General features: G+C 38.8%; 1 protein-coding gene across 6 annotated transcripts in view; it reads left to right on the top strand.

Annotated features, from left to right (window-relative positions):
• Nucleotides 1-13,522, top strand: part of pde1cb (phosphodiesterase 1C, calmodulin-dependent b) — a 90,702-nt gene extending 77,180 nt beyond the window's left edge. For 5 of the 6 annotated variants that reach the window (XM_051401173.1, XM_051401152.1, XM_051401183.1 and 2 more), the window contains 7 exons: nt 3,571-3,691; nt 5,226-5,307; nt 6,243-6,363; nt 8,243-8,418; nt 9,047-9,280; nt 9,648-9,710; nt 10,032-13,522. In XM_051401173.1, coding sequence (XP_051257133.1) covers nt 3,571-3,691; nt 5,226-5,307; nt 6,243-6,363; nt 8,243-8,418; nt 9,047-9,280; nt 9,648-9,710; nt 10,032-10,051 — 817 coding nt within the window. In that variant the 3' untranslated portion in view covers nt 10,052-13,522. The remainder of the gene's footprint in view (nt 1-3,570; nt 3,692-5,225; nt 5,308-6,242; nt 6,364-8,242; nt 8,419-9,046; nt 9,281-9,647; nt 9,711-10,031) is intronic. The other variant, XM_051401163.1, reaches the window with a different exon arrangement.
• Nucleotides 13,523-14,908: the final 1,386 nt, after the last annotated feature.

Here is a 14,908-nt window from a genome sequence, read left to right as displayed (position 1 = left end):
TACAGATATACAGTAGGGTATTACTACGGGCCCTTTCAGGCAGAAACACAGGGTAGTTTGTGTTTTTGTGTTGGAAGACTGCAGCAGAGTTGTGTTGCAGTCACACCGGATTTGGCATGGTGAAATTTATTTGCACACTGCAGTGAAAAACAGCCGGTGGTAGAAATATTTCTGGCAGACTTGCTGGCACACTGTAGGCTGCTATAGCGAAGATGACCAGCTTGAAACATTCCATAAACTATGTAATACTGTCTTTACCAGCACTCCGGTTCTGTTGCTTGTAGTCTGAAATACATGAATCAGCAAAGCAGTATAATTTAGACAAGTGCTGGTCAAGTGCAGGTGATGTGAGAAGACTCAAAAATAAAAGAGATTTGCTGCACACTAAAAATCTCAGCTCTGGACCAACCTAAAACTTATGCTTCATCAGGCTCAGTTAGGGATGTGATCACAAGCTCCCCACATATCATTGTTTAATAAAACTTAATTATTTTAAGATTGACACAGTTAAATCGAACTTTATTCTGTAGATCAAATAAAATGTTTAGGAGACCAAACAGGAAGGTTGCCAAATAAATGCACATGTAATTCAAAGCAGACCTCAAAGAGTCTATAGTACAAGATAGACCACAAGATGAATTAAACTAGATACAGCAAGGAGGCATATTCTATTTGTTTATAATATTATTATTATATTTGCACAGACCCTTGAGGAACCCCTGTGACCTGCAAAGCGAAGGTCACGTGACAAAGGGAGTAGCTAAGCTAGCCCTTCTGCTAATGAGCTAAGCTGCTAGCATGTTTTCCTGAGATCAGCATTTTCTGTGCTTACATTTTTTACAGTGCAAGTAGACAACCTCCTGACACCTTCCTCTCGGTTCCTCTCTTCTGTTTATCACGTGACCTTTGCCTTGCAGGTCACAGTGGTCCCTGGAGAGTCTCACTTGGTACAGTGGACCTCCCCCAAATTAAAAATATTATATTAAGTACATAAATTAGCAAGTGAAGGAAGACAAGGCTAGGTGAATTCGAAACAGGAAGTGAATATTTTATATATATATTTCTGTTTTTTTGCTGCAGCCAAGGTTATCAGACTACAACCAAGTAGTTCCTTTTCCCACATTTTGAGCACCCTCTACAAAGACTGACAGCTGGGGCTACTCTGCATGCAGACACAGAACTACCGTTTGCAAACAGAAATAAAAAAGAGCTATCAAGCAAACTATGATATGACGTGATGAGTCACCACTGCTGATGCGGCTGCAACACTGACGTGAAGGCTGTAAGAAACTAGTTGACCTTCAGGCTATTCTTTTTACTGTGATAAAGCACAGCACTTGTCACGACGAGAAAACTAAAACTAAAACCTGCTCAGAAAGCAGTGATATGGAAATAAGCAGCTTCCTGAGAGCATGTGTAGGAATCAACAATGTTATGCCTCCTATATTTGTGAATATATCTCAAAACCAAAGAGTGCTGACTGGAAGGTAATCATGAAGCTACAGTATAGGGTACACGCTCATGCACATGAATGAGAGATTGCAGTCTGCAGGCAGCTGTAATGCTGAATAGACTCTAATGTGAAGTAATTTCAAACCTGTGTGCTCCAGGCCTGCTTAGAGTGCACTTTAAGACCCAATCTGCCACAAATGGAATGAGGGGAAATTTGAGCTGGTCCTTCTCACCTCTGTTTAACCTTGTGTGTGTTTGTGTGTGTTTGTGTGTTTGTGTGTGTGTGGTGTGTGGCGTTTTCATTTGTGTGCCTCTTTTCCATATTAGTATACGTCTGTCCATTCATGCTCCAGTCCATTAAACATGATATTTTGATATGGTTATCATGTGAAATCTCCGACACCACTGATGTCTGATGAGGTGAAATGAAGCATCTTCACACTGTGTTCCAGTGTAGAGAACCGATTAGCTTAATGGAAGCAGTTTGATGAGAGGGGATTTTTTTTTGTCTCTCTCTCCTGTTGGATGGAGGTGTTTCTCAGTTTTTAGGTGGCTATGAATGTGTCTGTCTGCACTTTAGTAGATGTCTATTTATGTGTCAGCTTCTGTTTAATAAGCAGTTTGAGGGTGCCTCCATGAGATCAGTGCCATCACAACACTTAAAGGATGTCTTATTGTCAACAAATCTCATGAAAAGACCAAAACCAACAATGAATTGATCACAATAATACAATACTAAGTATTGTCTTCTGTTCCAGAGAGCTTCATTGTTGCCCAAAAGCTATTAAAAACACATCAATGAGCTACACTGTTGTACTGGCTGGTTTCTCTATTGCCATGAACAGAAACAATGTAGTTTATTTTGAGTTAATCCCAAATACACCACCACCAAATGTGTGTTAATCCACCACTGGAAATAGTCCCTAACAGATGCACTATTTGCTCATGTTGCAAATGTTTGAGTACCAAAACCTAAAAAAAACAACTATATATGTGTGTTAGCCATTTATAAAGATTTAAGTTTTCAATAGAAACAAATGGGCTTGTGGTTAGGGAAGTCCAAGAAGTATCAAGAGACAAACTAACACATTGTTGGTTTGGGTATTTCATGGGATTTGTTGGCAATAAAAAAAAAAAACTGAATATCAGCAATTTAATTAGAAATGATTATGTTTTAAGGATGCTTTATATCTTGAACATCTAATATCTATGCATCTTTATTAGGTAACCTGCAGCTATGGCGAGTTTGTACTGCTATATACACTACAGATTCTTTGCACTAAATGTGATGTCCTGCAACATTTTCCCCTCATGCCCTAATTCTATCTTGTAATGTCTTAGTAACCTTATCCAATTATGCATATGTTGCACTTAAAGGTTAGGTTTACATTTTATCTTGAAAACAATAACCATGAACATTGACATTTGGTTGTTGTAAGTGTGACATACAAGTTGTGAAGTGGAGACATTTTTACCCTGGTTGAAACCCTGAAACAGGCAGTATTGGTACCATGCTGAGCATATACTGCTCAGTGTCTATAGATAAAGTATCCCCCTCCTTGACTTTTTAATATTTTATTGTGCTGTTCTTGTACAGACAGTCAATTTTGTGTGGACAGATTGCTGTAGATGCGTTTGCACCTGTGCCACATTTATTAAATTTTTTTTGTCATTGACCCTACTGTCTTCAAGGACACTCAGTGCCTTGGACATTTTCTTGTATCCTTCTCCCGACTGATATTGTTCAATATCCTTGTGGGGGATTTGTCTGGAAGTCTGTTTGTCTTGATGGTGTAGTTGATGCAGAGATTGGATCTACCACATATCAGTGTATTTTTACACAAAAGTGATCTTATTTCATATTATTATGGTACCTCCAGAACCATTCTGCTGCGCTTGTTATGCTTTTTTAAAATTTCATACTTAATTTAGATCTGTTTGTAGAGATTTGTTGTCATTAACTTGGCTGCTTTTTCTGTTAAAAAAAACTCAACACTACATGCCGGTGTACAGGATAATTTAAGAAAACAACATGACAAATGAATGATACTCTGTGGCAGACTTAAGTTTTTTAAATTTTGCTAAAAAATCTGCTCTCTTGTCTCATCTCTTTTGCAGCCTTGACAAGCCCAAAGCCTTGTCCCTGCTGCTGCACACAGCAGACATCAGCCACCCAGCCAAAAGTTGGGACCTCCACCACCGTTGGACCACCTCCCTACTGGAGGAGTTCTTCAGACAGGTGAGTGGGTGTACCAGGCAGGTCACAGAGTAAATCATGAGTGGCTGGTCCAGAGAAGATGTGAGGTTCAGATGCTACACTACTACTACTACTACAGATAAATGACTATGTACAGATATGTGTGTTATATACACACACACACACACACACATATCTGTACATATATACCCAGCATGCATTGTGTTTTTAGTGATTATATTTATGTGTTCTAAGAAGAAAAGTGAATCTCAGCAATGAAAATAAATAATTTATAGGTACAGTGAATGTTCGAGTCACAGGGTTATTGCACAGAGATTGTTCCTGACACTGTTAGTAGTGATGGCTTGTGGGTAGAAACTTTTCCTGTGTCTGTTCGTTTTGGCAGAAATACTAATGATGTCACCACTCCATTTGAGTGTCCCAGTAAACAATGCCATTAAGTTAGCATGCAAAACTCAAGGGCCCTTGAGCTGGAAAACCTAAATAAAAAGCAGACATTATTAATGTTGTGGACAAAACAATCCATTTAGTGGCTGTTCGTTTCAGATGGAGTTCAACCGGTTTTCATGGAATTTGTCACATTGGCTCAAAAGCTGAGAATGAATGTTCATTGTTGTTTAAATTACACCTGTGCTTTTCCTGCTATGTGAAAACATATGCTCTATTGGAGCAGCTGTGGAGTATTGGAGGAACTGTTTTTCTAGGATTTCTTAGGATTGCCAAAAGATGAAACACTCCATTTGAAGTAGAGTTGATTCATCTTTTTTCTCAAAATAGTAGGACACTTATGTTGCTTTCTGATGCTCCTTTGGTGCTGGTTTTCAGGATTGTACTGCTTGTCGGCTGGATGTCAGCCAAAGCTATTTATTTTTCCAAATCAGTCCCATGCATGTATTGTAGTGTAACACCAATAACCAAATAACAATATTAGGGGGCTTTGGCACAACTCTACCCCCCAAAGCACTTTACATTAGTGATATATGCAGTCATATTCATAAGTTTTATTTCAGGCACTGAAGCTCATTGACATTTAAAAAAATAATGCCATGACAAAGTGCCATTGCAGATTCAAATGAAGAACAGAACCTCTTTGATAAAACAATGCATTTAGCTATAAATAATAAATTGTGTGTTTGTAAATGTCAACAAGAAGGACAGAGGTTTGACTGGTTCCATTGCTTTCATCTCTTCCATTATTAATCCACATTGTTCTCGTTATTAGTGCTATTGTTATTGTGGCTGCTCTCGCAAGGCCTTTGTCTCTCGGGATATGAATTGCCGATAAATAGCTTCTCAAAGAACATTGCCTCCCGACTCCACATCTCATCTGTTTGTGACAAATCAGAAAAGAAAATGAAACACATTTGTGGCCCAAAAGCACTTGGGGCGGGGTCCAGACAAATCCAAAGCCTGTTGATAGAAGTGTGAGCATATGGTGTACTGCATGTGAGTGCCAGTCAGTTGTGTGTATGTGTGTGCCTGGAGGGTGGGGTACATTTTTATTGAAACCAAAGAATGAGAATGATTTTGACTGAGGAAGCTGCTGTATTTCCAGGGGGACAAAGAAGCAGAGCTCGGCCTGCCGTTCTCTCCACTCTGCGACCGAAAGTCCACAATGGTGGCACAGTCCCAGATCGGTGAGTGGCTCCTCCATCCGTACGTACAACACCTGCATAATAGTAAACTTCTGTGAGTACAATGTAAATTGCCAATGTTCCTGTAAACAAACAGCTCTGTCCTTTACCCTCTTATTCTATATGTATATTCTTATTATTCATACAATTAATTATTTTTTTTACCTGGAAACATGCAGAGGAGGTAGCAAGACTTTTGTCAGCCCTGAGCAGTGATTACGGTCCTTCCTCTGATGTTAATAAATCGTAACTTCCCAACATCTTCCACCATAGAACACAGGCCAGTCTGTATGTTGCCTGACAGGCCAAATCCAGGGCAGCAAGTGCAAAGCACTCGCTTGTTCCTTGTAAATTGTAATCTCTGAATGCCCACATTAAGCATTTAGAGTGCATTTTTGCATTTTGTCATCCATCTCTTACATTAAAATAGCATTAGGAAGGGATCTCTTTGAAGCCAGTATGAACCAGATGTCCATTACGGCGACTAATACCAATGTCAATGTACACATAGGAATGTGAGTATTGTTTTAAAATAGACTTAAAAATGCGAACCTATCCTTTAATAGCTGTGAATGCACAGTTATAATTGAAGGCGACTGAGATGTTTTGGTCACCTCAGACCTTCTGCGTTTCGAAAGAAAAGAGAGATTTGATTAGTGATCAAGTGAATGGGACAACTGCCAGGATTTTGAGAAGTGAGATGGACATGAGACAAAAGGAGATTAGTCTTTGGTTGACAGGGTTAACACCTAAAGACTTAATTCTGTCAGATTTGATCATTTTCTAACATTCAGGAAATACCTGTAGACTTATATTTTAATCTGAATTTCATAAATTCCAGGGTTAGGTGATCATTCTGGGCTTCTTTTCCTCGACTTAAATAAAGACTGTAAATATGTATAAAGTGACATTATGTTCTCTGATATCTTTGTGTCCAGGTTTCATAGACTTCATTGTGGTGCCCACCTTCACTGTGCTGACGGACATGATGGAACGTATTGTCACGCCGCTCATTGACGAGGCCTCCCATTCAGGTTTTGCCGGATTTAGACGCTCAAGGTGAGCTGCAGCACATTCTCTGAGACATCATTTGGAAACAAAAAGTTTGGATTCTTGCAAGCTTGTCAGCAGAAGGAAGTGGGTGACACTGTGCATATCTCAGTGAATTTTAAACAACCAGCCTGGTTAATCAAAGATGGAAAAGTTACTGTTTGTACCCGCCTCTCATACCTTTCTGAGTAACTGCTCGTGCAGTGATGTGATTAAATCTCAACAGCTCTTCTGCAATAACAGCATATCTAATGGGAGTATTGCATACAGCAGATGAGTCTTCCATGAGTAATCCATTTCTGTGCGTGGAAATGTCTCCACCTTTCATCAAGCAGAGCCACACACCTTGAAATTGATATTTTAGAGATGCTAGTCAAGTTCGCCTTCTGTCCCTGATCAAGAATGGGCCTCAGTGCTGAATTGGCATACACAATACCCTCTCGAGAAACAAAAAGAAATGATTTCATCTCCAATGGTTTAATTAATTGGCCCAGTACTTTTCCTCCAGTCACTTACTAAATCAGGTATATGCAAGGCTTTGAAACTAAACAAATAGGAAAGTACTTTCCACTAGCTCTTGCGTTACTAATATTTAAACTATCTTGAGAAAGATAATTTGACTCTGTTATTTGTTTAAACTTTGTGCTTTTTAAAGTGAGCTCATTAGAAAATGAAGCGCTACTTGGGGAGTCTGCATCTTCCGTTGCACCTGCACATCAATATCAGCCTCCCCGTTCTCCACAACAGCAGTCATTAGCATCACTCAGTGGGCCTCCAGTCGAAGCTAACCAAGTGGAAATCTCAGATAGTGTTGCCACTTGTGCAGTCTCGTTGTGTATGTACACGCCTGGGTGCTTATGTTTTTCCTTGGACTGTTTTTTCACAGCATTTATAGCTGCTTTCAATCAGCTGTAACTGTGTCTGATCTGCCACTGGTTTTCTACCTTTCTTCCTTTCTTCTTCTTTGCCTCTGAATCTGAAAGTTCAGTTTTTTTTTAGCTAAGCTAGTTACATCACAAATGGATGGCAATGTCGGCCTGTGGGTTTGATGTTCTGTTCTAAAATATCTCAACAACTATTTGAGGGATTGCCATGCAATTGTATTCATAGTACTGAATCCTGTCCCCTGGCTTTTCTTCTCCACCAAGAGGTTAACATTTGTGGTTTCAAATATGTGGATAATCATTTGCCATGAAATTGTGTTCAGACATTCATATCCAAGCAATATAGTGCACTTCCATAAAGTTGGGGGGAAAACATTTGAAAAATGTTCAAAATTGAAGCCGCAGAGGGCAAGATATTCTGCCTTTTGGTCCCTACTATGTGTCAGACTTAATAAACCCTGTGTTCTACAGTTCCCATGATGCAACTTGACAGCATCTTTCATCAGATCCTTGCATCTTGAATCTACTATATCCAGCTGCGACCGCAGCACGAATGTAAAGGACGAATGTGAATGAAGTTGAACTTCCAAATATGGTTCATGGGCTGGTCGGGTCACAGAGGAGACTGTGCTAATGTTCAGGAGGAAGACAAAAAAATAATGTTTCCAAGTTATAGTATGCCCACGACAAATGTGCGTTTGAAATGTCATTTATTTTTTCCATGACTAGTGGTGAGATGGTTAGGGTTAGACAATGTCAGGGCCAGGACCAATCAGAGGCATAGTAGGGGTGGCTCCTCCCATGATGTATATTTGCAAAAGTTATTCACGTTATAAAGTGTATAAAAACTACATCTTGATGTTCGTAAATATCAACAAATGTTTTTTTCCATTGTTAGTAAACATTTAATTTGTTCAATACTTTTGAATACATTTGTCTTTGTGAACATGCTGGCTGTCTTCATCTTGTTTAACTTCCTGCTTCCCTATACATTTTCCGTCTAGTCTGAACAGTATCACCTCGGACGAGGCCAAGAGGCACAGTGTGAAGAGCATGGGCTCTGACAGCAGCTCGTCAGGACAAAGCTCTCTGCTGACAGTGGACATGAAGAACTTTAAGGCTTTGTGGAACGAAGAGGTTTATCAGAACAGAGAAAGGTGGAAAGCGCAGGCTGGTAAAGGTACAGTAAATCCATACAACCAAAAATATAATAATAAGATATATTAATGATATAATAAAATAATAATTTGCAGACTTGGAACATTGTTGCCCAGGTAAAACTGAATAGATCATGAGATCCCCAGAATGTGGGAAAACTGCAATGCTCTTAGCTTGCTCAGAGGGGGATTTTGACTGATCTCTGTAAGTGTGGGATTTTGTGGGCTACAAAGTGAGTTACAGTAGTCCAGCCTCAAGAATCTGTTCTTTTAACAGTTTATTATCATTCACAATTGGAGAGGTTATTGTAAGAAGCATTTATTAATCAATTACTGACATTTGTAACTGGAGGCTTAGTGCCTTCTGAGTGAGAAATTAGTGTGCATGTATTAGTTGGTTACCAATATTTATGAACAGAAAAACAAATGAGAAATGTGTTTGCGGCTTGTTTCTACTGCCCCCAAGTGGCCGAAAACTCAGTTAATGCAGGTTTAAATATTGAATGCCCTTAGTGAGGTTTTAGAAATCTGCTTCATATCAGGTCTGAACCTTTACTGGCTTTAAGTAAGAAATAAGTGGTGATGAATTAATGCACACAGACACTCACTCGCACACATGCTAACCTGCCTCCACACCCCATGTGACCTCAGAGGCGGAGGAGAGAGCTAAAAAAGAAGCGGAGGAGCAAGCCCAGCAGGAAGAAGCTATGGAGCCCCAGGAGGTCGACACAGAATCAGAACAGCCTGAACCAAAGGAGGACAAATTGGAGGGGGAGGCGTCCGAGTCGGCAGAGGTCAGCAGACCACCAGATGGTAACACAGGGGAGACAGAGCAGGGAGCACAGCCTGGGAGCGCCTTACACAAGAATCCTCCACTGCAGAACGGTACATCCCTTAAACTGTGTCATCCTATGGCATAGCCCGCTTTTACGAGACGTGGCATAGGGCAATTTCTCTAAATGTGTTATACATAAAGTATATTGACATGCAGTAATTCTCTACACCAGTGGCCATTAAAGCTACAGTGAATGTCCTTTCTCAACCCTTGAAGATGTTTTTACACACTTCATAAAGGAGAGAGGATTCTTTGAGGATTATATTTTCTTGTTTGGATAAAGTGCATTTTTGCTACCACTAAATAATAATAATAACAACTTTATTTGTATAGCACCTTTCATTCAAGAAATTAAGCTGAAGTGCTTAATGTACCTGTGTCAGTGTGACAAATAACCCAACTATTCTGACTTTACAGGAGAGTTGTCTGAAGGGGCTGAATCTCCAGAGGGAGAAGAAAACAAGAACAAAGAAGTGGATGGTGAGTTTGTCCCTGCAGCCCACGACTATTGATAAAAAAACAAACTGAAGTATCTACACTCACACGCTCAGTCCTGCAATAAACCTCCATGAAGGTTATAATGTTCAAGTTTTGTTGTAACTGTTTTAAAGAGGTGTTGATTGAACTGTATAGTTGTTTTGGAGGATGTTGTTTATGGTGTTGTATTATGCTTCTTAATGTAGGAATTGCAAGGAAGTATTATTCTGCTTTAGGAGGAACACACTATATATGTACTAAAATGGAGATTCTTGGTTTGTTGCTATATAATCTCTCCTTATTCCTGATTTCTTTGTCTCAAAGCAGAGGTAGAGATGGAATAAGCCTGCTGTCTTTCATCTCTCTGTGCTGCTGTCAACCTGAACCTGCATCTACCCAAAATGGGAGAACTCAGACTCACAACGGAGGGAAGGCCATTAGCTGGACTGTGTCGCCCTCTACAGGACACCAAGAAACTGACACCTTCACTTTTCTTTTTCTTTTTTTGTCTCCATGATCAATGTTTATACTCCCACACTCACCCACGTGCATTATTCCTCCCTTCCTGCTTACTGATGGGTGAGAATGGTGATACAGAAGAGGATTTAATGACCTTAAGATGACAGCAGCAATGGTTTGGATGGAGAGGAGCCTTCTGAAAGACTGACACAGATAAAGTTTTTTTTTGTTTGCCAATCTTTTACTTTACTGTAAGTCGTATGTTTAACTCAGCCACAGACATGTAGCCATTGTACAAGTCCCACTTTTCACTGCTTCACTTCTCTGTCAGCACTCTTTATTAGATTTTGGCATCACGAGTATAGTCGGCTCACAGCAATTTATTTTGGTTCTTTACCAAATTACACATGAGTGCAGACTTGTGTGAAATGCAGAATAGATGTACATTAAGAGGGACTATAACTGCTAAAGAATGTACAGCATATGAGTATGTGTGTACAGTGGGGTTATATTCACAGGTCTATAGCATACCTATTTTACTTGCAAGTACTCCTTCAACAAATCCACTCTATGTAGAAAACTGTTCCCCTGTGCTTTAAGAGATCCTGTTGAGAGTCTCTTATTTTTGAAGAAGCTACAACATAAAGCCAGCTTTTACCACCAGTTGTGGCTATTCCCCCCCCCCATTAACATGTTTACTTTTCTTAGTGCTTTCCTCAGACATTGTGCAATTATCTAATGTGATCCCTGCAGCCAGGTTTATATTGTTTTTTGTGTTGGTTTTTTTGTCCTCTTACCTGTATATATTGACAGTTTGTATATGTGCGGATCCAAGGAGGAGTAGAAATCCTGATTCCACAATCAACCAACGGATATTTTTTTGAATATTATGTAAGATACTGTAGTGAAAATTGTCCAAGAATTAGAATGCAACTTTTGCATTTCAAACATATCACACACACACAAATGCATACGTTTTTGTAATATATAAAATCTTTTTGTTTACCTTTTTTTGTAACATTCTTATTTGTTTTGCATTTGTTACGTCCTATATGAATCATGCACTAGATGTGTCTAATATCCTCACAATGTATGTAATTTCTTCGTCAAAAGACTTCTTCTCGATGCCTTCTTATATGTATTTAAGCTGTAGCAAAAAGTCAACATTGTCGCTGAATTAGAGAAAAATCTTCTATATGTATGTTATTTTTCTTTTGCAGTACGGTTGTGTTACAGCAGCTTCAACTACGAGGCTGTTGGCGTAATGTTTCATCAACGTGTTTACGTGCTCGTACACCTATTAGCCAGCTGAATCCATCATGCTTTTGTGATGCATCCGAGGCTATGAGTCCAAACTGTATCTGCTTCTTGGTTGTTCGCCAGGTTTTTAAGGCTTGTAATGTTGTGTATAGGAGATGCAAATATTGCTTACTGTGCATATGTAACATATTGAACCTCTGCAATGCTGGTTCAGCTTTTACTAATTATATGTGTAATCGGAAGAAAAGAAGCATTTTGGCAGTATTTGCGTAATGATGGATATGTTCTCCCTAAAATTGTGCACTTTTGTTTGTTTTTTCCTTATGTCTTTTGGCATGAAAATCTAAATTTATTGTGCCAAGATCATGTTTGTGGCATATTATTTTAAAGTATACTGTACATGTGTATACTGGTACATATACTAATACCTATAATATATATGGTGATCAAAAAGGGAATATAATTTACCACCTTAACATTATTATTATTATTTTTTAGCCTCTTTGTTTTAATACACACTCCCCATTTTTATATTATAACAGGAACTTTAGTATCGTGCTGGAATATAAAGCAGTTTATCACCTAATGTAACCACATGCTACTTTCTACCTAAAATTACAGTCGGCGGTCAGCAAGCCAGCTGGCTGAATGTGTGCCTATATATGTACTTTCCATCTGACACCTTTCACCTGTAGGAAAAGTAATTTTGTGATGTCATTTGAATCTGTGCTGATCCAGGTACAGTCAAACAAACCAGTTGATATCTTCCTACAATATTACACACTAAAGAGGCTTGAGTAAAGACTTTTATTTTAGACAAGTCTGTCTGTAAAGTCAGCAGTTTGATGTTGCAGAAGTATTTATAATGGTATATTCTATGCTATATTTTGCTCTTTTTCATTTAGAAATATATATTTTATAGCTTTATTGTTTTACTGTACTGTTCCTTTTTTTCCGACTCTGAGGATGGATTGTCAAAAAGTGTGTCTTCAGTGTGTAATGACATTTTTTTTGTCTCTCCTTTTTGACTTTTGTTCCTTGTGTGTCTGTTCTTCCTCTTCCACCAGCTCTGAAGTCAGAAAAAACTCAAAACTGTAAATTTAAAGTGTAACAATCTTAGCAAATTAGATTTATAAATAGAACAAAAACAAATTGCGTCCTCAAAATATCCTGCCTGATACTTGGGAAAGCAGAATCTATTTTCTGTACCAAGGGACCAACACATGTACAGTCTTGTAGTTTGCTCTATCTTTAACTTGCTACTGTGCTAGCCTACTGTATGACTATTTAACAAGAATTTATACCAACCATAATCAGAAACATAGCTGTATTTATGACATGTAAAGACTTCTAATCATGGTGTTTTGTAATGGTTACTATGGAACAGATTATTTGTTGTTTGTTTAATGCTTTGTTTCCTTGTTTAGTCTGAATCACTCTATAATGACTGATCTCAAAACTGTTCTAGTGACTGAGGTTAGATGGATGTGTGTATGCACGTGTGTGTGTATGTGTGAGAGAAACTGCCGAAAAATACTTAATGTGCATTTCTGATCTCCTCACTGTGACCTGCTCTATTGATGAGAGTGTGATGAGATGGGTGTGTGTGTATGTGTGTGCGTTTGTGTGATGGAGAAAAGTGGACTGCATAAAGCTGTGTAAACAACTTTCACCACCAGAAACATAATCAAAACGTACATTTCAGATGGGATTTTTTTCCACTTTAAAAATCCAATTCTCATGTTTTATACACTCTATCAGGCTGATACAACTCAATATGTTTATATAAAACAATACTAGACATATTGTGAAATTATAAACAGTTATGTTGGCATAAAAAGAGGCTGAAACTATTACTACATGAGTAGTAAAACTAGCTAACGGTAGTAAACCGCCTCAGGTTTAACCTCCACTACATCCTTGAGCAGACAGAAAGACTAAAAGAGAGAGTGTGTGTGTGTGTGTGTGTGGGAGTGTGTGGATGCATGTATGTGCATGCGTGTGTGTCACTGTCCCATACCGGCCAGGCGGCCGTGTGTGCCACCATGCTCTGTGACTGCACAGCCGTATCAATAAATCTGGACTCAAAGGGCTCAGATCATGTCTGCCTGTCTTCATTTCTACAACACCACAGTATAATGTAAAGGAGCACTCCGCTGATTTTACATAGAAAGATCAGTTTGTGGAAGTTTGTGGAGTTGCTGGGAGGGTCTAATGAAAAGATGCAACTGAGTTGTAATTTGGGAAGTGTAAGATCTAATGTAGGGCTGCAGCTTTCAGTTAATTTATGGTTTATAACATGTCAGTAAACTTACTTAGAATACTACTAAGAATAGTTATTAATTTCTCAAGCTTGTCTTAAAACTAAAATTGTTCCTCCAGTTCATACTGACCATTAAGACATCACTGCTGCTGTCAATATAAGTGTTCAAAAGTTTATCTGAAGTTAATGAACAGGAGGAACAGGTTCAAAGTTCATATGGGCATCTGATTATTGTTTTAATACAGACAGCAGAATGTGACACAATGACATAAAACAAACAAAAGCAGCATTTCCCATTTGAGAAACTGGAACCAGAGAATGTTCTGCTTGATGAACAGACTAAAAGATGATCAGAATTGTTTGACCTTTACTTAATTTCAGCACCGGTAGACTGACACATGCTGGAGATAAAAGTCAGAATATCTTTGTCTGTGCTAAATCGATTACAACCCTTTTCTAAAAAAAAGATGAATATTTCTCACTTCATGAAAGAGCAAACTAAATGACAGAAGTGTGCTTTTTTGGGCCCATTGTTCAAATGTGTGGCGACCCCTGCTGCTGCTGCTGGTTCAGCCCGTCTGTTCACCTGATGTCGTCATTCCACCTGTTGGTAGTCAGGGCCAATTTGAAACACCTGAGCCAAACCATCTCAATCAATAGGTTCACTTACGGGTCACTTCAGGACTGTGACTTGTTCGCACTGGGATCTGATTCAAGGTACATTTAACACATAATGTGAAAATCAGATATGAGCAATAAATCACAATTGAGCCTTGAGACTTTCTCCATTTGGTTTTGTTATGGCATTCGTTCCTCTTGTTTTCCTTCTCGCCTTTTCAACACTGACACACCATTTTTTAATACATTAGTTCCATAATATTTAAATCAGTCTGTATCTACACAAACCTTTTCAACTCTGAAGTCCCCATAAGTATGATCTTGTACTGTTGTAGTAACATATAGGCCAGGGCTGCCCACAGGAGGGCCCGTGGGCCAAAGTTGACCCGTCATAAGGTTCAATTTGGATGTTTATAGTGAAAGAAAACTAAATATTAATTGAAAACATTACAATATACTTTGCTGTTTATGCTGTTCTGTGAGCTAAGCATGCTATTTAAATATGTGGGATCCCTAATGATTATTTATTTTTCATAATATGAGCACACTGGGCAGAGTGACGATTAAAGGAATTTGGGATCCTAGTACCTTTTTGCAATAA

The sequence above is a fragment of the Dicentrarchus labrax genome, unplaced genomic scaffold (genome assembly GCF_905237075.1).
Source record: "Dicentrarchus labrax unplaced genomic scaffold, dlabrax2021, whole genome shotgun sequence".
Classification (NCBI taxonomy): domain Eukaryota; kingdom Metazoa; phylum Chordata; class Actinopteri; family Moronidae; genus Dicentrarchus; species Dicentrarchus labrax.
This window is presented reverse-complemented; position numbering and strand designations above follow the sequence as displayed.